Below are 19,606 nucleotides of genomic sequence, written 5' to 3' on the forward strand. Positions count from 1 at the left end.
AATATCGACCGGGGAAGCTCAATGAGCCCTCGGATGCCCTATCCCGCGGGACATGCGCCAGCGTGCAGATCCGCCGTCTGAAAGCCATCCACGTGGACCTCTGCCATCCAGGGGTCACCCGGCTCGCCTACTACATCAGAGCCTGAAACCTGCCTTTCTCCAACGAGGAGGTAAAAGCGGTCACCAGGGACTGCCCGATCTGTGCGGAGTGCAAACCGCACTTCTATAGACCAGACATGGCCCACCTGGTCAAGACTTCTAGGCCCTTTGAACGCTTTGCGATCGATTTCAAAGGGCCACTCCCCTCCACTAACAAGAACATTTATTTCCTCAACATCATCGACGAGTTCTCCCGATTCCCTTTTGCCATTCCATGCCCTGATATGACCTCCCAAACAGTCATTAGGGGCCTGCATAGTGTCTTCACCCTGTTCGGTTTCCCCAGCTACGTGCACAGCGACCGGGGTTCGTCCTTTATGAGCGATGAGCTGCGTCAGTACCTGCTCGACAAGGGAATCGCCTCGAGCAGGACTACCAGCTACAACCCCAGGGGGAACGAACAGGTGGAGAGAGAGAACGTGACGGTCTGGAAGGCCGTCCTACTGACCCTCCGGTCTAGAAAACTCCAAGTCTCCCAATGGCAAGAAGTCCTCCCAGACACGCTCCACGCAATCAGATCCCTCCTCTGTACAGCTACAAATCAAACCCCTCAGAGCGACTCTTCAATTTTTCTAGGGGCACTACCACGGGAGTCTCACTTCCGGTGTGGCTGAGGACACCAGGCCCGGTCCTCCTGAGGAAGCACGTCAGGGGGAACAAAACTGACCCCCTTGTTGAAAAGGTGCGCCTCCTCCATTCCAAACCCCAGTATGCATTTGTGGAGTTCCCGGACGGTCGCCAGGACACAGTATCCCTTTGGGACCTGGCACCTGCTGGATTCAGCCCACCCCCCTACCCCCACTGAGGAACCCCTTACCCCGTTCCCTATGCTGCCGCCCCCTCACTCCCCCGATTCCGCAAGCTCACCCCACCGGTTCCATGCGCCAGAACCAGCCCGCCTCCAGCGCCCCCAGTCTCCGATCGAGACAGAGGTGTATACAGTTCGGACGAGACCCGCCTTGGAGTCTGCCATCGTACCCCAGCTCTCAACACCTACCCAGCCAGCGCAAGAGGCTGCAACCCCGGTGCTCCGCAGATCGAAACGAACAATTCGTCCACCGGACAGACTAACTCTGTGAGCCACCACCCCCGCTGGACTCAATTTTTTTCACAAGGGGTGAATGTGATGAATGTGATTCACACCGGATTATAATCTGTATATACATGTGCCTATATTGAAAAAAAATGAAATGAAAATCGCTTATTGTCACGAGTAGGCTTCAATGAAGTTACTGTGAAAAGCCCCTAGTCGCCACATTCCGGCGCCTGTCCGGGGAGGCTGGTACGGGAATCGAACCATGCTGCTGGCCTGCTTGGTCTGCTATAAAAGCCAGCGATTTAGCTCAGTGAGCTAAACCAGCCCCTATTGTAAGTGCAGTTGCACTACCTGACCACCAGGGGGAGTAGCTCTGGGAATGCTCGAGAATTGTACTGGGCTTCTCCCTTGGCTCCGCCCAAGACTCCTCCCCCTGGAGCTGCTGTATAAAGATCAGTGCCACATGGTCAGCCGGCCAGTTCACCGAAAGTTCAATGGCTAACAGGCTGGCTCTGTTGTGAGTATATTAAAACCGCTATTCTAATCGTATAAGCACATGTCCGTAGAATTGTTGGTTCCATCAGCCCTAATCGGACCATCTCTCCTCTGTCTAAGTGGCATGATGCTGCCCCTGCGGACGTCCATTAGGATGGTCCTCACTAATGCCAAGTCACTGACGCCCATGTGCAAAATGTCCCTTGGCCCAGTAATTTGGGATTGAGCCTGGATTTTCCACGAAGGTACATTCAGGTTGCATCATTCTCCCCTGGCAGTGCAATCCCACCAGAATTTCAGGGCAACAACTCATTTCTTTCTTGCATTGTTTACCAACTGCCGAACCTAATTAATCCATCCTGTCTTTTGTGAAACATTTCGACCCATTCATCTGATCACCACTAAACTCTCCCTTGTTTACCTTTTTGACATTCCTCAATTCCTGAGGTTCATTAGAGTTCTATAACTGGAAGTGGTAACAGCAAACATTGTGACATGTGTCCAGATATAGCTTGAGATAGTGCAACTAGCTTCATCTTTGATCTCACGTATCTGTCCCTGCCTTTTAGATGAGGTGCCTTAGAAAGGTGTAGCTCTATGGACAAGTGTGATGAGCAAGACTTCATTCTGTAGATGGTGCAGTATCAACTTATACCGTTAGTATATTGTCCCTCAACACGTCAATACTGATCAGGTGATGTAGCAGTAGACATTATTTGTAGTTTTCAAATCTTGCATGTCAAGCAGTATAAATGGAGTGGATTTTACAGAAGGAGAAGCTGCAGTGGAAGCTGTGGAACTGCCCCATGATAACAGAGTGCATGAACAAAGAACAATACAGCACAGGAACAGGCCCTGTGACCATCCAAGACTGTAACAGTCATGATACCACCCTTTGCCAAAACCCTAAAGAACAAAGAACAATACTGCGCAGGAAAAGGGAAGTTGGGAAAATACAGATAGCAGTAAAGTATGTGAGTTAAAGTTCTTGGACCTGGCCAGGCAAACTTTGGCAAAATGTCCTTTTCTCCCGAAGCTGCTGCAGTTCGCGTTAAGGGCCGGGCAGTGCTACCGGGGGTTTAGGAATACTTTAGGAATGCCTTTAGGTGATGGGAAAGCATGCGTAGAAAAAAAATCCAATTTTGTATAGAAAAAATGTCCCCAGCTTTGTTTCTGTTTTGCTTAAGGCAAAGGATGTCAGCACAAGAAAATGGCCATATCTGGCAGTATTGTGAAATCATTCAGGGAAGCACTCAAAATTTCCCAATTTCTCACTCCAGCCAGTCTGATCCTTCTGGGGTAGAATTTACCATCAGCACACAGAAGCAGTGATAAAGTCATGTTACCGATTTCACTGCCTCATTGCCTTGAGTTACGTTTGGCTTAAACTTTACACACACAGCTATTTCTAGGCTCAAATGCTGAGCTATTTACACGGTCCCGCTGATTTGCAAAATATTTGCAAGCAAAAATCAACTGTGTAGATAAAGGACAAGGACAACATTTCAGAACTTTGACCCAACATAGTCAGATTTTGTAAACAAGGCATTTTTGAGAACTGATTCCAAAGTCTGTGAGCTGATGATATAGTTGGACTTTTTCTGAGGGCATATCCATTTGCAAATATTAAGGACTCAAAATTCTAGGGGCCATTTACACTGCAAGGGCAGCGCTTCCACCTGCTGATCCACTCCAGTATTATGGGCCACATCTTGGCTGATGTAACTCCTGTGTAACAGGGAGGTACTGTGCAGGCTGGGGCGGCTGGAAATTTCAGGTAAAGCCAAGAACGGCTCAAGATTTCAAAAGAAAAAGAGCAGAGGAGCAGATATGTAACCAACTTTTTGAAAGACTCAGTTGCTTGGCATGTAGTTACAAAGATGGGTCATAAAATCAAAGCGGGCATTATCCCAGGCCAGTGAAAGTGGGTTTGGAAGTGGAGGTGGTGGGAAACTTTTTAAAAAACAGTCAGAGGCAGTACGGTGGTGCAGTGGGTTAGCCCTGCTGCCTTACGGTGCCGAGGTGCCAGGTTCGATCCCGGCTCCGGGTCACTGTCCGTCTGGAGTTTGCACATTCTCCCCATTTTTGCGTGGGTTTCACCCCCATAACCCAAAGATGTGCAAGGATAGGTGAATTGGCCACGCTAAATTGCCCCTTAATTGGAAAAAAATTAACTGGGTAATCTAAATTTATTTTTAAAAAAACAGTCAGGCCAGTATCCTGATGTGCTCTTGCCTCCTTCTATCTTTCTCAGGGGTAGTTAGTGGAGAGGTTGAGAACTTCCATGCTGAAGTTACTAAGGAAGCAATTGCAAAGGATTTTCCACACAAATTCCCTTTCCCAACAGGCAAAGCCCCATTCCCAGTGGATCAGGCAGTTATGTGTTCTCAGTAGCTGACAAAGTGCCTGTCACTGGATGTCCACCATCCCTGCCACACCCACAATCTGGCACCTCTGAATCTCACCAATTTTGTGCTCTCTTCTCTTGCAAGGGGGAAGAGAGAGAGAGAGAGCTATAAATGCTCAGATTGGTGAGAGTGAAGGATAACATTTGTGTATGGTGACTGTGAGGCATGGGGGTAAGGGGACAATATTCTGAGGGTAGGTGTAAGTGTTGGCTGCTCAGATGGGGATGGAAGATGTCTGCGGAGAGAGGAATGAGTAGAACTGAAAAGTGTGTTGTCCAGTGCAGGAAAGTGCTGTACAAGTCAGTAGGTGGAAATTAGCACCTGAAGGTGCTGTGCCATTAACAGTGAATCTGAGATGAAAATAAAATAAAAGACAAGTAACAAGACTAGCAGACATCTAGAGGAATAATTATATGCAATTTGCCCTAACAGAATTTGAATGATTAAAACATTTTAAAAGGAGTCTCAAGACATTGAGGTGCAAATGGTCATATCAGACATTTTTTTTTACCAGAGATCAACGGGGCTATACAAATAATAACTTCTAAAGGCAAGGAGTTTGAGAAAAGTAGACAGCAGAATCCACAGAGGGGAATATCAGAAACCTATAGAGTTACTGAAATTGGATGTTGCTTGGGAAAAAGGGTGTCTCAGTGAGTTCAGTTAATGTGGACATATTTTCAAAACAAGAGGTAACTTCAGATAAAATGGTCTGTTTAGTTATTCATATACGCAAGTGTGATAATGTGATAATTAGTCTTTTGTCATTTGTTTTTTCTTTTATTTTACTTTCATGAATATATTTTATTAATTGTTTACACAACTGGACTGGTTTCTCACTGGGTTGTACATGGCTCCTCACATTATTCTAACCAAAAATACGCCACTAATATATTAATATTAATATTTCTTGTCACAAGTAGGCTTACTTTAACACTGCAATGAAGTTACTGTGAAAAGCCCCTGGTAGCCACATTCTGGCACCTGTTCGGTGTTTCAGGTTATCCTGCAGGGTTTTGAGACACTTGCAGGTAACATCAGCGGGGTTCTTAACACATCAGATCACAGGAGCATCCTTGAATAATTTTGAGGCCTTAATTTTTAGATCGGAATTCACTGCCATCTCAGAATGCAAGGTCAGAAAACTAAAATTAAATGATGTCATCCCAGTATTTGGCGCCAGATGTGCTGGAAACACTGGGAAAGATTATTAGGTATTACACAACTGTGCCAGTTTATGGGTACAATTGCTTGGAGTAAGATGATCTCACACAGCCAAAGAGAGAATCAGCAATGACAAGTCACTCTATGAGATGGAACAGGCTATCAGGGGGAAAGGGTAATATTTTCAGACTGACCTTGGTTGAATCACCTGCTGGAAATGGAGACTAAACATTGTGAACACTTATCAGATTCCTCAGTCGTGTTATTGGGCTGTGTCTTTAAGTGGAATAAAATCTGAAGTGATCATGCGATGCATTCATAGTTAACGCACAGGCTCAACATGTGACAGCACATGGGCCATGGTTTATTCCGTGCTGTGCATATTGATTGTTGAATTAGTCTCAGGTCCAGCATTCATAATCATATGTGACAACTATCAGCTTTCAGATCTATTGGGGGGTATTAACTCCCAAAACAGGCAGGTTTGGATTGGACAGTGGTGGGATTAAAGTGTTAGAAATCTGAACCTTACCCCAAACCATCCACCCCTGGTGGTTGGACAGGGGAGCCCAGGTTGGATGAACAACTCACTCCAGGTGGTGTATTGGCACTTTCATATGATGATGAGACTGTGCACCTCATTTATATTCACCGTTTGAAATATGGGGTTGTCCTGTTTCATGGCGGTGTCAACATGCCTTCAGGAACAGTGATTCTGACCCCTACAGGGGCTGGTATGGCACTGGAGTGACCCAGACTGCTCCAGCTGCCAATACTGGCGTCAAATGCCGCTGCGGGTCTGCGCATGCGCAGTGTAACTGGCGCCAACGTGCGTATGTGGAGTGCGATTGCGCGCATGGCTCCCTTCTCCGCACCAGCCCCGACGCAACACGGCGTAGGGCTACAGGGGCCGGCGCACCCCCCCCCCCCCCCCGGGGTCGGACCCCCCTTCCCCCCCTCTCCCCTCTCCATGACCCTGAAAATGGACCACATGCTGCATCCCAGGATCAGATCATAGAACTGGACACCTCCAATCTTCTTTCACCTCTCCTCATCTTCTATTAACCCCAACAATTGTACCTGGTGAAGGAATCAGTCTGAAGCTAATATTTCACCTTAAGAAAGTTTCTCCTCATAACAGCTCAGCAAAACAGCAGCCTCTTCCTGCTTCCCCACACTCAACTGTTGCAGGTCTTTATTTATGTTCTTGATCCAATGCTCATTACCTGCCTTTAGCAATGCACTCAGCGTAATAATGCATTTGCCAAAAGGTGCAATTGCTGCTGGCTGGAGGTAGCCGGCATAAAATGGATGTGATCCCACACGGCGGGAATTGGCTGATAGGCCGTCTACTGGAGTCCTCGGGGGGACGCCATGTTGCGTCGGGCCTGGCACGGAGAATGGAGCCACTGCGCATGCGCGGACCCCGCAGCGCCCAGTTGACACCAGGATCAGCAGTTGGAACGGCTTGGGTCACTCCAGTGCCATGCTGGGCCCCTGTAGGGGTCAGAATTGCTTATCCTGAGGCCATGTTGACGCTGTCGAGAAACGACAGTGTCAACACTTAGCCTCAGGATCAGAGACGCCTGCCCACCAAGTCAGGTGCCAAATATCAAAGTACACTGAGGGATTCTTCACCATTCACAGCTCTCTTCACTCATTTCTAAATCTCCACAGCTGCTGACAATGTTCTGCTGAACTGCAATAAAAATGGCAGAATGTTGGATATACCTGAATGCCATCCCATGTCATGGTACATTTTCAGTCGAACAGCTTATGTTTATGTATATAATTGGGATTGCTTTTCATACATCAGAGTTTTGGGGTTGGTGCCAGCCTTTTTGATGCTTTTGTCATCTCTCCTTGTTTTTCTTTATGCCACAGGACCTGGAGTCCTGCTGCTGCAGTGCAAGTGCACTTGAACACTCCAGTTTATTTGAAAGCTGACACAAATCTAATATGGAGAAATAAGTGTCTTGTTATGGTCTTAGCGTAGCATAAGCTGATTCCTCGATGTGCACTTGACAAAGGAAGGTTCAGACGTGGAGATAACTTCAACACGTTTATTAAACTATTTACAATTCTCCTACTCGGGTTCGCCACTATTGTTGGTCCTTCTATAGCTACTCAGACTGACTAACCAGTCTGCTACAATCTACGTGGTGGGTGTGAGATTGAATCAACCCTGTGTCTCTACTCACTGACTGTCTCCACTGGAAAATGGAGGATCATGTGTGTTGTGTCCTTTGTATATGGGTTGGTGTAATGCCCTCCTGTGGTAGTGTCACCTCTGTGTGTATCGTGAATGCCCATTGGTCGTGTCCTATCTTACTGACCTACTGGTTGAATGTCTGTGTGTCATGTCTCTGGTGCTCCCTCTAGTGTCTATCTAGTCTACATGTACTTACATTACCGCCTTGTGTATTTACAGTGATGCATATCACCACATTCCCCCCTTTTTTCATGTTACATATTTTCTGTACACTTAAAGAAAATCGAAGAAAAATAGGTAGATAAGTGATTGTATGTACAAGTCATGAGAACAGTGATTAAACAATAAGTCCAAATCATATGTGTGAGTCCAAAACCCATCAATCATCATGGTCAAATGTCTCTCTTGGTGGGGTGGTGAGTTTGATAGTGGCATGTCCTTGTGAACGCTATCAGTGTCCCTGTGAATCAGGAACCAAGAAGTGGTCAAATCACTTCGCTGTCTGATTTGAAGTCTTTTTTATCGATGCTTGTGATAGCGATGTTGGATGGCATCTGTCCTGAAAGCCAGGTTGCCTGTTGGTAGTGCAGCACACGTGAGTTGGGAAAATGCATCACCCTGCCATGGTATGTCATTGTACTGAGCTGAGCAGTAACAGTGTCCCTCATGGGCAGAGTTGTATCATGTCGTATCAGTCGCAATTCCATTGGTGTAGTCTTTGTCATTGGTACGCGTCGTGCCATTGTCTGTGAGATGGTGTTTATAGGTTGGGATGTTGAGTTTGCTGGTGCTGTTGTTGTGTTCGCTGCGCTCAAGGACCACACGCTGTGGATTGTACAAGTCCTTCACATAGTTACTCGTGTCAGTGTGCATCGTGGAATCTGCTGTCACCCTGAGCGTGCTGTCACTGCGTTTGCGGCACTCCCTGTCTGGAGTAAAGTCCGGCTTACGTGAATCAGCTTTGGCATTTGGTTGCTCCCCATCTGGAGTCTGGTCTGTTTCACCTGAGTCAGTGTGGTTTGTCAATGCTCCCCGTCCGGAGTCTTTGCACGTTCACTGGAGTCAGCTGAGATTACTTGAGGCTCCACATCTGGAGTCAAAACATGCAGGAATGCATTTACTTGTGGAGAGGCTTGAGCAAATGAGGTTTGAAGTAACGTGGTGTCACCGGAATCACCAGTGGTCTCACAGTGATCGTCGAGTGCCTCTGTACACACTAGCTGAGGTCTGTCACATTGCACATCTTGTATGGGACGTGGGATGCTGTCGCCACCTGTCTTACATACAGTGGGTAGAGCCTCAGTAGCTTCTTGTTGTTCATTTGGGCTGGGTAGACTGTCAGAGTCTTCTTCTTGTGGCTCAAACAATGTGGGTGGACTGTCATGGTCGCTTTGTTCTTCACTGGAGCATGATAGACTCTCATAGTCGTCCTGCTGTTCACTGGAGCGTGGTAGACTGTCATAGTCTTGCTGTTGTTTACGTGAGCGTGGCAGACTTGTATCTCTGCTCCGGGATCTCGGCCTCGTGGTGAGTACTGCCGCTTCTCTTACCGTTTTCTGCTGGTTGGAGTGTGTTTTCCTCACAGTATTTGCCGAATTTGTCCAGGGCTGCCTGGAAGTCGCTCTTTGTCCTTTGGAGAACTTGAATTTTTAAAAGATATCTTCTGCTCTGGCACCAGTGATGGTGAGCAGCAGTTCTGTCTTTTCAGCATCGGCCACGTCTTGTAGGTCGGCTGCTACCCGGAAGATCTCAAACCTTTGCCGGAATGCCCGCCAGTTTTCGCGGAGATTGCCGTGGCACTGGAGCCGCTGCGGAACCGGGATCTCGAATATCTTGCCTGGGTTTTGTTGCTGGTTGTCACTGTACACTGAGTTATGGCTATATGGATTGAAACAGTTCACTCTGGTACCATGTCTTGTTATGCTCTTAGCGTAGCATAAGCGGCTTCCTTGATGTGCACTTGACAAAGGAAGGTTCAGACGTGGAGATAACTACACCACGTTTATTAAACTATTTACAATTCTCCTACTCGGGTTCGCCACTACTGTTAATCGTTCTATAGATTCTCAGACTGACTAACCAGTCTTCTACAATCCACGTGGTGGGTGTGATCTTGAATCAACCCTGTGTCTCTACTCACTGAGTGTCTCCACTGGAAAGAGGAAGATCATGTGTGTTGTGTCCTTTATATATGGGTTGGTGTAATGCCCTCCTGTGGCATTGTCACCTCTGTATGTATTGTGAATGCCCATTGGTCGTGTCCTATCTAACTGACCTATTGGTTGAGTGTCTGTGTGTCATGCCTCTGGTGCTCCCTCTAGTGTCTAGCTAGTCTACATGAATTTACATTATCCCCTTGTGTATTTTCAGTGATGCATATCAGCACAATAAGTACCCAAAACACAAAATTATAAAGCTCCAGCAATGGCCTGGATTATGCTGTTCATGTGCTATTAGATGCAAAAGTGAAAGCATTGAAAAGTATGCATTTGTAATGCCATGACTTTGCAAATACAGCACAAAGATAATTTTTTAATGGACATTGCACAGCCACTAACAACAGGCATACCTGCAAACATTTTGACACTTCCCTTAACTGTACAATTACCAACATAGCCAGATGAAATAAAATCACTAGTTTTGATCCAAATATGCTGAAAAGCTGTACGAACCTTGTTGCATTTATTCACTTTTTTGTGGCATGTGACAGAATTTTGGTTGTCACATCAAAAGTGACAGCATTGTGGTTTTGTACAATATTTATGCAAAGCCCGTGCCATAGTAAAATAATTTGAATGTGCATTGTTAAAACACAGTAGGTCAGATTTTGCAGTCAGCAGTGTATCATTCATCCGGCGCATACCTGCCCATGGACTTCCTATGGGTTTGGCCCTTGGAAATTCCTGTCAGCCAATAATCTGGTGAATTTAGTTCATATATTGCCGGGAAGGACTGTAGCTTCTTGCAGTTCAAATTATTTAAAAGGTGAGTCTCTCGGTGACAGAGTGCAAATTTTGAAGGGATAAAATACCTCAGACAGAAATGTACTGACTTTCATGTTTAACTGCACATATGCAGTTAGCAGAAGCTGTCGTCCAATTTCCATGGCACTCATCAGTGCCATTAGCCTCACTGCCCACCCTAGTGCAAAATCAAGTACGATATTCATTTTGAAGCCTCTTTTGTTTTGTTGGTAACTTAAAGTACATTTTCGCTAATTTCAAAGATGGTTAATACAGACAGCTGTAATTGTTTATGATGAAGTCTTCCAGTTGTAGTTTTAACGTGCTAAATGATGGCCTTTCAGATGGAATATCATTCCAGCATTCTCTCATAATGTTGTAGATGGGTTGTGGACAGCCAGTAGGACATGGCATCCTGTAGCCTTGGAGCAGTTCGGATAAGACCAATTTATTTGGCATTCCTGCAATTTCAGAAAATTTCATTCACGACTGAAGTAAAAAATATAAGGCAATAAAGTGATATATATATATATGGATATAAATATATAAGCTTACCAGAATATGGTATCATCCCATATGTAGTGATCTCAAACAGAACAATGCCAAAGGACCACACATCAGATTTCATTGAAACTTCATTCATTAATGCCACTTCTGGAGCAGTCCATTTAATGGGAAGTTGACAATTAGGTATGTTGGCAGTGCTGACATCCTGTTGTGAGAGCATGCAACTATAATACATTAATTACATAACCACATTTAAATATTTTTATAACTTATCTAAGATCAAAATATTAACTTAAAATAACTTTTGATTATAACAGTGAAGAAATGCTTACCATATCTGTAACACATCCATTATTTTAATGTAGCTTACATAGAAATAAATATATGTCGAAAATAGAAGCAGAGTGTAGCCACCGAAGTTGGCCATTCCCTAAATACAAAATGGAGGAACGCAAAGCTTGCAGGTTAAAATGGACAATGCTAAGAGAGCAGACAGCACCGAAACGAACATTCCGCATACTAATGAGGAAATTTCCAGGATAGTTAACATAGTAATGGAACGATCCCAGGGACAATGGACACAAATGGGGAAGTGATTGCAACAGTGTATGGGAAACCAGACACCCCGGCACCAGCGGGGTTCGAAAACAAAGCACCTGAAGGCCCGCCCAGTAACCAAGGATCAGCCTCAGTATTGGGGGGATTCAAACATATCGATTGGGAAGAGACCCAATCGATTCCCAGCAGGAAAAGGGTCCGCCCAAAAGGGCGTGAAGCCCTGGGACCTATAAAAGACAGGTCCCACACTTAGTTCGTTCTTCTTAACCAGCCCTCCTCTCTGGACCAGCATTTTGACCAGCTTTTGCCAAAGAAGACCTTGAACGAGAGAGAGGAGAGGTTTGGGACAGCAGCCGCCAGCAAGTAAGTCTCACAACGATCGCTACCAGAGATAGACACCCCTGACGCCTTTTTAACCCGTACCAACCTGAAGTCTGCAGACCAGAGCAGAGCAAGAGGCCTTGTCCCCTGATCCAGCAGTTCCCTTGAGATAAGTATTGGTTTATTTAGCGGTAGGAATAGCTTAATCCTCTTAGCGTGTGCATGGGTAGTATTATAATTGTATTATAATAAACTCAGTTGTTTGAACTTACTAATTGGTGTATGGTTTTATTGCTTTGAACTTGACCTTGAAACTTGTGGCGGTATCTTAACGATACCTGGCGACTCCAGAGCTAAGTAACGAAACAGAGCCAAATTGAGTAAGCACACTCACCCAGAACGAGCAACAAGAGGAGGTCATTTGGCCCTTTGAACCTGCACCGCCATTCATTATGATCATGGCTGATCATCAGTTCAATACCCTGATCCAGCCTTTCACCCTCATATCCCTTTATCTCTTTAGCCCCAAGATGCTATATTTGACAGTTTTTTGAAATTACATAACTTTTTAGCATCAACTATTTTCTGTGGTAGTGAATTCCACAGATTCACCACTCTCTGGTGAAGACATTTCCCCTCTCCTTAGTCCGGAAAGGTTTACCCCTTATCCTCAATCTATGACCCTTAGTCTTGGACTTGCACACCATCAGGAACATTCTTTCTGAATCCACCCTTTCTAATCCTGATCGAATTTTCTACGTTTTTATAAGGTTCCCTCTCACTCTTCTAAACTCCAATGAACATAATCCTAACCAATTTAGTCTCTCCTAATAAGACAATCCCACCATCTCAGGAATCAGCCTGGTAAACCTTTGCTGCACTCAATCCATAGCAAGAACGTCTTTCCTCAGATAAGGACACCAAAATTGCACACAATACTCCAGGCCTCACTAATACCCTGTATAATTGCAGTAAAACATCCCTATTCCTGTATTCATATCCTCCCGTTATGAAGGCCAAGATACCATTTGCCTTCTTTACTGCTTGCTGTACCTGCACCCTTACTTACATTGATAGATGCACAAGAACACCAAGGTCTTGCTGAGTATTACCTCTCTAAATTTACACCCATTGAAATAATAATCTGCTTTCCTATTTCTGCTACCGAAGCAGATAACCTCACATTTATCCACATTATACTGCATCCGCCATGCATATGTCCACTCACTCAGCCTGTCCAAATCCCGCTGAAGCATCTCTGTGTCCTCCTCACAGCTCACCCTCCCATCCAATTTTGCATCATCTACAAATTTGGAGATAATACATTTAGTTCCCTTGTCCAAATCATTAATATATACTGTGAACAGTTGAGGTCCTAGCACAGACCCCTGTGGTACTCCATTAGTCACTGCCTGCCAATTGGAAAAAGACTCCTTTATTCCAGCCTTTTTTTTACTTTTAAAATATGCGTATAGGTCAATAAATAGTAAGTTTGTGTGTGTGTGTGTGTGTAGGAGACTGAGTATATATAAAGTATGTGAACGTATTTACATGGGAAGGTGTCTAGTGCAGATAGAGGGCAGCTAACAAATTAGGAAGAAACAATATGTACAGATGTGTGAACGGATCACAAGGTAATGCAACATTCAGTCTAGAAATTCAGTCTCTATGGCGGGCGACAAATTCTGGTTGACCGAACGAGCATTTGGCTCTATTGCATTGGAGGCCATGCTTGTGGATCCTATGGAACACTCGTTTGAGACGATGGATGTGCTCCTGAGGAGTTGTGGACCAGATAATGATATCATCGCCGTACACTCGCACCCCCTTGATGCCCTCCATCATTTGCTCCATTATTTGGTGGAACACCTCCGAGGCAGAGATGATGCCAAAGGGCATCCGGTTGTAACAGTAACGACCGAACAGGGTGTTAAATGTGCACAGCTTTCGACTGGACGTGTCCAGGTGTATTTGGCAAAACCCCTTGGAGACATCCAGCTTCATGAAAAACTTGGCGTGAGCCATTTCGCTGGTGAGCTCTTCTCGTTTAGGTATAGGGTAGTGTTCCCTCATGATGTTACGGTTCAAATCTTTGGGGTCAATACAAATGCTGAGTTCCCCTGATGGTTTTTTGACACAAACCATGGAGCTAACCCAGTCTGTGGGTTCTGTGACCTTAGAAATGACGCCCTGGTCCTGGAGGTCTTGCAGCTGCTGCTTGAGGCGGTCCTTCAGGGGTGCCGGCACCCGACGCGGTGCATTAACCACAGGTGTGGCATTCGGCTTCAGTAGTATCTTGTATCGGTAGGGGTGTGTGCCCATACCTTTAAAAATGCTGTGGTATTGTGCTATGATGTCATCTAATTGGGTTTGGAAGTTGACATCTGGCGAGGCCATTGCCTCTGCGGACAACATGGTGTGAACCCGCTGCACAAGATTCAAGATTTTGCAGGCCTGAGCACCGAGCAAGGAAGCTCTGTGGTTTCTACAATTTCAAAATGCAGGGTTGCTTTTGAAGAAAGATGGGATACCGCAAGCTGGCATGAGTCACTGGCAGCAATGGCATTGCCATTGTAGTCGAGGATCTGGCAGGCCGGCGGAAGAATGCTTGGCTTGACGTGAATGGTGTCAAGGTCAGACTTTGAAATGAGGTTCGCTGAAGTGTCCAACCTGAAGTGTATGCGAGCCTTGTTGACCGTAAGCGTGGCACACCACTTGTCGTCTGCATCAATGCTCATTACTGGGAGTTTCACCTTCTTGGCTGAAAGCATCGTATGCTTGGTGATGATGCCCACCCGGAATGGTGATGTGAGGCCCACGGTGTCAGGATCTGGAACCATGTCGGAGTCTGCAATGGGTTGCTGTACTGTCCGGACGTTCCTGCGCTGCGGCTGGGATCGCTGTGTGTTGGGCAGTTGAGCAGATCTGCAGAGGGCTGCATAGTGGCCAAGCTTGCACACTAGAGACAGCGTCGAGATTTCGCGGGACATTGCCGCTTTAAATGGGCGGAGCCACAGTTGTTGCACGTCATGGCGCCGACGTCAGGACGCTCCTTGCGCCGCCGCAATGCGCGGTGCGGTCGAACGATATGCTCACCTGTGCAGTTCGGTCATTGGCCTTGCCGCTGTCGTTGGTCCCTTGGTCGTGGCGTGCATGCGCAGGGGCCCAGGAAAAGTGCGCAAAACGTCAGCCCTCATCCAGACTCAGGTCCTGGAGCTGTTTTACGACCTGAACCCACTCCGCATCGTGCGGGCCTTGCTGCGCGTCTCTGCCGACTTGACATGGGAGTACCGGTTGTTAGCGTGCTCGTGTAGGACGCAGGTTTTGATGGCGATCGTAAGGGTGAGCTGCTTAACTTTAAGGAGCTGCTTGTGAAGGGGATTGGAGTGGACCCCGAAAACGATTTGGTCGCGGATCATGTAGTCGGAAGTGGAGCCGTAGTTGCAGGACTGCGCAAGGATACGGAGATGGGTTAAGAAGGACTGAAAAGGTTCATTCTTGCCCTGAAGCCTCTGCTGGAACACATGACGTTCAAAGCTCTCGTTGACTTCGATGTCACGGTGGCTGTCGAACATCAGCAGGACTGTTTTAAACTTTGTCTTGTCCTTGCCTTCAGCAAAGATGAGGGAGTTAAAGATTTGGACAGCATGGTCCCCGGTTGTAGAGAGGAAGAGAGCAATCTTCCTGGCATCTGATGCGGCTTCAAGGTCAGTGGCTTCAAGATACAGCTGGAACTTTTGCTTGAAAATCTTCCAGTTTGCACCGAGGTTGCCAGTGATGCGGAGCTGCAGGGGAGGGTGGACGCTGTCCATGTTACCGGATGGCTGATCGCTGGTCAAAGGCAGACAATCTCAAGGTAAGTCCGTCAAACTCGAGCATGACTCACTGGTATCATGATGTGTTGGGTAAACTGGGTCTGCGAGGATGCGTTTACTGCAGCAGTGACAGAGACAGGCTTCCAACACTTGAAGAAATGCAACTCGATTTTATTGAACACTTAACTATCATACATACTTTAACTGTGGGTTGACACGATGCTGAGTTGACTGGAGCCTTGAGGCTAACCTGACTATCTTACTCCCACATGGTGTATGTTCTAGTTCTGGCTCACGGGCTCAGACTGTCTCAGAGGCTGGATCCCAAGAGAGCGGGAAAACTAGTGCCCTCTGGCTTTATAGTGGTCCTGTCCTGTCTGGTGATTGGCTGCTGTGTTCTGTGTGTTCATTGGTCATTCTGTGTGTCAATCACTGCCTGTCTGTGCACCATCATATACTTGTGTGTATATTATGACAGACAGAAGCAAAGTTCGAATTTAGTTCCTCACCCATTTCATTGTTTCTAGCTATGAATTCCCCCATTTCTGACTGTAAGGCGCCTACATTCATTTTTATCAATCTTTTTCTCTTTACATACCTTCCCGAAACATTTACATTCAGTTTTTTTGTCCCTCACTAGCTTACTTTCATATTGTAATTTTCCCCTCCATAATTAATTCCTTGGTCTGCCTTTGCTGAATTTTAAACTGTTCCCGATTCTCATGTCTATTGCTTTTTCTTGCTGACTTGAATGCCTCTTTTTTGAATCTAATACGACTTTTAATTTCCCTTATAATTGCGGTTTGGCTACAGTTCCCTTTCTACACTTGCGCCAAATAGGGTTAAACAACTTTTGGCGTTCATCTATTTGTTCCTTGAATGCCTGCCATTGTCTGTCCACTGTCCTTCCTTTCAGTAATGTTTCCCAGTCCACCATAGCCAACTCATGTCTCATTCGATTATAGTTACCTTTACTGAGATTCATCACCCTGGTCTCAGAATCAACTAACTCACTATCCACCTTGATAAAGAATTCTGTCATATTATGGTCACTTATCCCTAAGTCTGTTTGTTTTAAGTAGTTGGAAACCTATATACCTTGTGCACTCAATGTTCTAACAAACACTGGCAAGAGGTGAGGTTCAAAGTGGAAGTGTAAAATTGGGTTTGCTTCTTAAACATTATCCTTCATTTGACACCATTGCAATTCAATTGCAGATTTCATTGTCAAAAGCACATACGAATGTAAAAAACTGCAGCAGGAGCATGCTTGTTCTGTCATTTAATAAGATCATGACTGAATTCCCACCTCAAATCAATTTTCCAGCCGTATTTCCATGCCGCTTAGTTCTCTTAAAGTCTACAAATCTACGGATTTCAGTCTTGAATATCTCAGTGATAGAACATCCACATCGCTCTTGGGCAGAGAGTTTCAAGCCCTCTGAATGAAAGAATTTCTCTCACCTGTATCCTAAACATCTAACTCTTTATCATGAGATTATGATCCCGAGTTCTAAGCTCTCCAGTCCGGGGGAACAACCTCTCAGCGTAGAGGTCATAATGTTAGCTATTGTAAAGGGAAGAAATTCAAAATGTTGAGGGTGCACTTCTGAGGGTTGGTGTGGTACAAATTCCCTTTAGGAAGCTGCAATGTGATTCTATACTTGCCTCTCCGATTGAGGTAACTCAAGGAATGAGCACCAGATTACGGCAGAGATAACTCACCAACTAATAATAATCGCTTATTGTCACAAGTAGGCTTCAATTAAGTTACTGTGAAAAGCCCCTAGTCACCACATTCTGGCACCTGTTCAGGTAGGCTGGAACGGGAATTGAACCCCCGCCTCTGGTCTTGTTCTGCATTATAAGCCAGCTGTCTTAGCCCACTGTGCTAAACCAGCCCTGCTATCACAGAACCACAGAATAATACAGTGGGGAAGAGGCACTTTGAATCTGCACCAATGCATGATAAACACCTGACCTGCCTACCCTGTTGCCAGTTACTTAGCCCATAGCCTTGAATGTTATGACGTGCCAAGTAATCATCCAGGTACTTTATAAAGGATGTCTCTGCCACCCTCCCAGGCAGTGCATGCCAGACCATCACCATCATACTTTCATCAATGTCCAGCAATGGGGAGTGGCACAGGCTCAGTTCAGGAAATAAACTGCTTCCATCGTCATTGATATGTACTGTGTATATTTATTGTCAGACAGGACATACGAATATTGTGAGTGATGGGATGTCAGAGATAGTGTGAACATTTCAAGATAGGGTGGGAGAACTAAATGCAGTGCCCCAGGGCTTAGTATAGAAACTACTGTTGTTTCTAATTTACACTAACAACCTGACAATGTATAGTAAACGTTATTTTGCCAACTATTGGCTGTAGTTACACCGGGAGTACTTGGAGGTTGGGGCTAAAGATGTGACAAATGCTCCATTCTCTAGCTGATGAACAAACAAATATAAATTAAGGAAAGATAAATTATAAACCAGATACTGAAGCAAAAACATAAGCAAATTTATAATCCAGCCACCACCAATTGAAATATAATATTGTTATAAGGTTCAAATGCAGTTTTAAATGAGTGAAATTGAACACTAGCAGCCGGCGCACCATGATGCAAACCCGGACAATCCCAAACTTCTCCAGAACTGTGAACAAGTCGCTCTATTCAACCCTATTGAATACTTTTTCAATGTCCAGATACATTGTAATCTCCGGTTCTGGTCCCACCTCCACTGTAAGAACTATGTTTTGGGAGTAGTGACCGCAATTCCGTATGTTTTAGGGTACTTTTGGCCAGGGATTGTTGTAGTCCTTGTGTTAAGGTGCTAAACTGCGAATAGGCAAATTATGATAACATTAGACAGGAATTGAAGAATTTGGACTGGGTGCGGCTGCTGGATAATAAATCAACTTCGGAGAAAGGAGACTTTTGTACGGTCTAGAAGGGTGGGAACAGCCAAAACCCTTGAGGAGTATAAAGAAAGTCGGAAGGAACTGAAGCGGGAAATTAGGAGGGCTAGGAGGAGTCATGAAAAGTCCTTGGCAAGTAGGATTAAGGTGAATCCCAAAGCTTTTTATTTATATGTAGAAAGCAAACGGTGGCCAGGGAAAGGATTGGACCACTTAAGGATATTGGGGGGAATCTATGTATTGAGCAAGAGGAAATGGGTGAGGTACTAAATTCTGGTTGCCACACTACCAGAAGGATGTGGAGGCTTGGAGAGGGTACAGAGGAGGTTTACCAGGATGTTGCCTGGTATGAAGGGTGTTAGCTATGTGGAAAGGCTGAATAGACTGTTTTCATTAGAAATTCGGAGGTTGAGGTGTGACCTGATGGAGGTCTACAAGATTATGAGGGGCATGGATAGAGTGGATGGGTAGGCACTCTTTCCCAGAGTGGAGGGGTCAGTCACCAGGGGGCATAGGTTTAAGGTCCGTGGGGCAAAGTTTAGAGGAGATGTGCAAGGCAGGTTTTTTACGCAAAGGGTATTGAGTGCCTGGAATGCGTTGCCAAGAGAGGTTGTGGAAGCAAATACATTAACGGAGCTCAAAAAGCATCTTGACAAACACATGGATAGGATGAGTATAGAGGAAAATGGCACAAGGAAGTGCTGAAGGTTTTGACAAAGGTTGGTATCATGACCGGTCCAGGCTTGGAGGGCCGGAAGGTCTGTTCCTGTGCTGTATTGTTCTTTGTTCTTTGTATATTAACTATCCACCACAACTTGGACGACTGTTTTCTGTCCATCAGCAACCCCCTCAGGTCTTCCCTCACAACCTCTGGGAGGCGGGGCTCAATCCTCAACGCTAGGATTTTAGCCAAACGTTTACATCCACAATGAGCAGAGAGATTGGCTGGTATGACCCACACTCTGTGGGGTCATTGTCCTTCTTCAGAAGAAGGGAGATGGACGTCTGCCTCAATGTCTCCTGAAGGGAACTCTGCACCAATTA

The 19,606-nt window shown here is 45.6% G+C and overlaps 1 protein-coding gene across 2 annotated transcripts in view; it reads right to left on the reverse strand.

Moving 5' to 3' along the window:
- The window catches only part of LOC119972505 (tyrosine-protein kinase SRK2-like), a 66,553-nt gene that overhangs the window by 5,473 nt on the left and 41,474 nt on the right, over positions 1-19,606 (reverse strand). Inside the window, exons 7-8 of one of the 2 annotated variants that reach the window (XM_038809318.1) lie at positions 10,993-11,149; positions 9,987-10,898 (exon numbers count right to left, since the gene is read on the reverse strand). In XM_038809318.1, coding sequence (XP_038665246.1) covers positions 10,705-10,898; positions 10,993-11,149 — 351 coding nt within the window. In that variant the 3' untranslated portion in view covers positions 9,987-10,704. Of the gene's footprint in view, positions 1-9,986; positions 10,899-10,992; positions 11,150-19,606 lie in introns of those variants that run through there. The other variant, XM_038809319.1, reaches the window with a different exon arrangement.

The sequence above is a fragment of the Scyliorhinus canicula genome, chromosome 10, assembly GCF_902713615.1.
Source record: "Scyliorhinus canicula chromosome 10, sScyCan1.1, whole genome shotgun sequence".
NCBI lineage: Eukaryota > Metazoa > Chordata > Chondrichthyes > Carcharhiniformes > Scyliorhinidae > Scyliorhinus > Scyliorhinus canicula.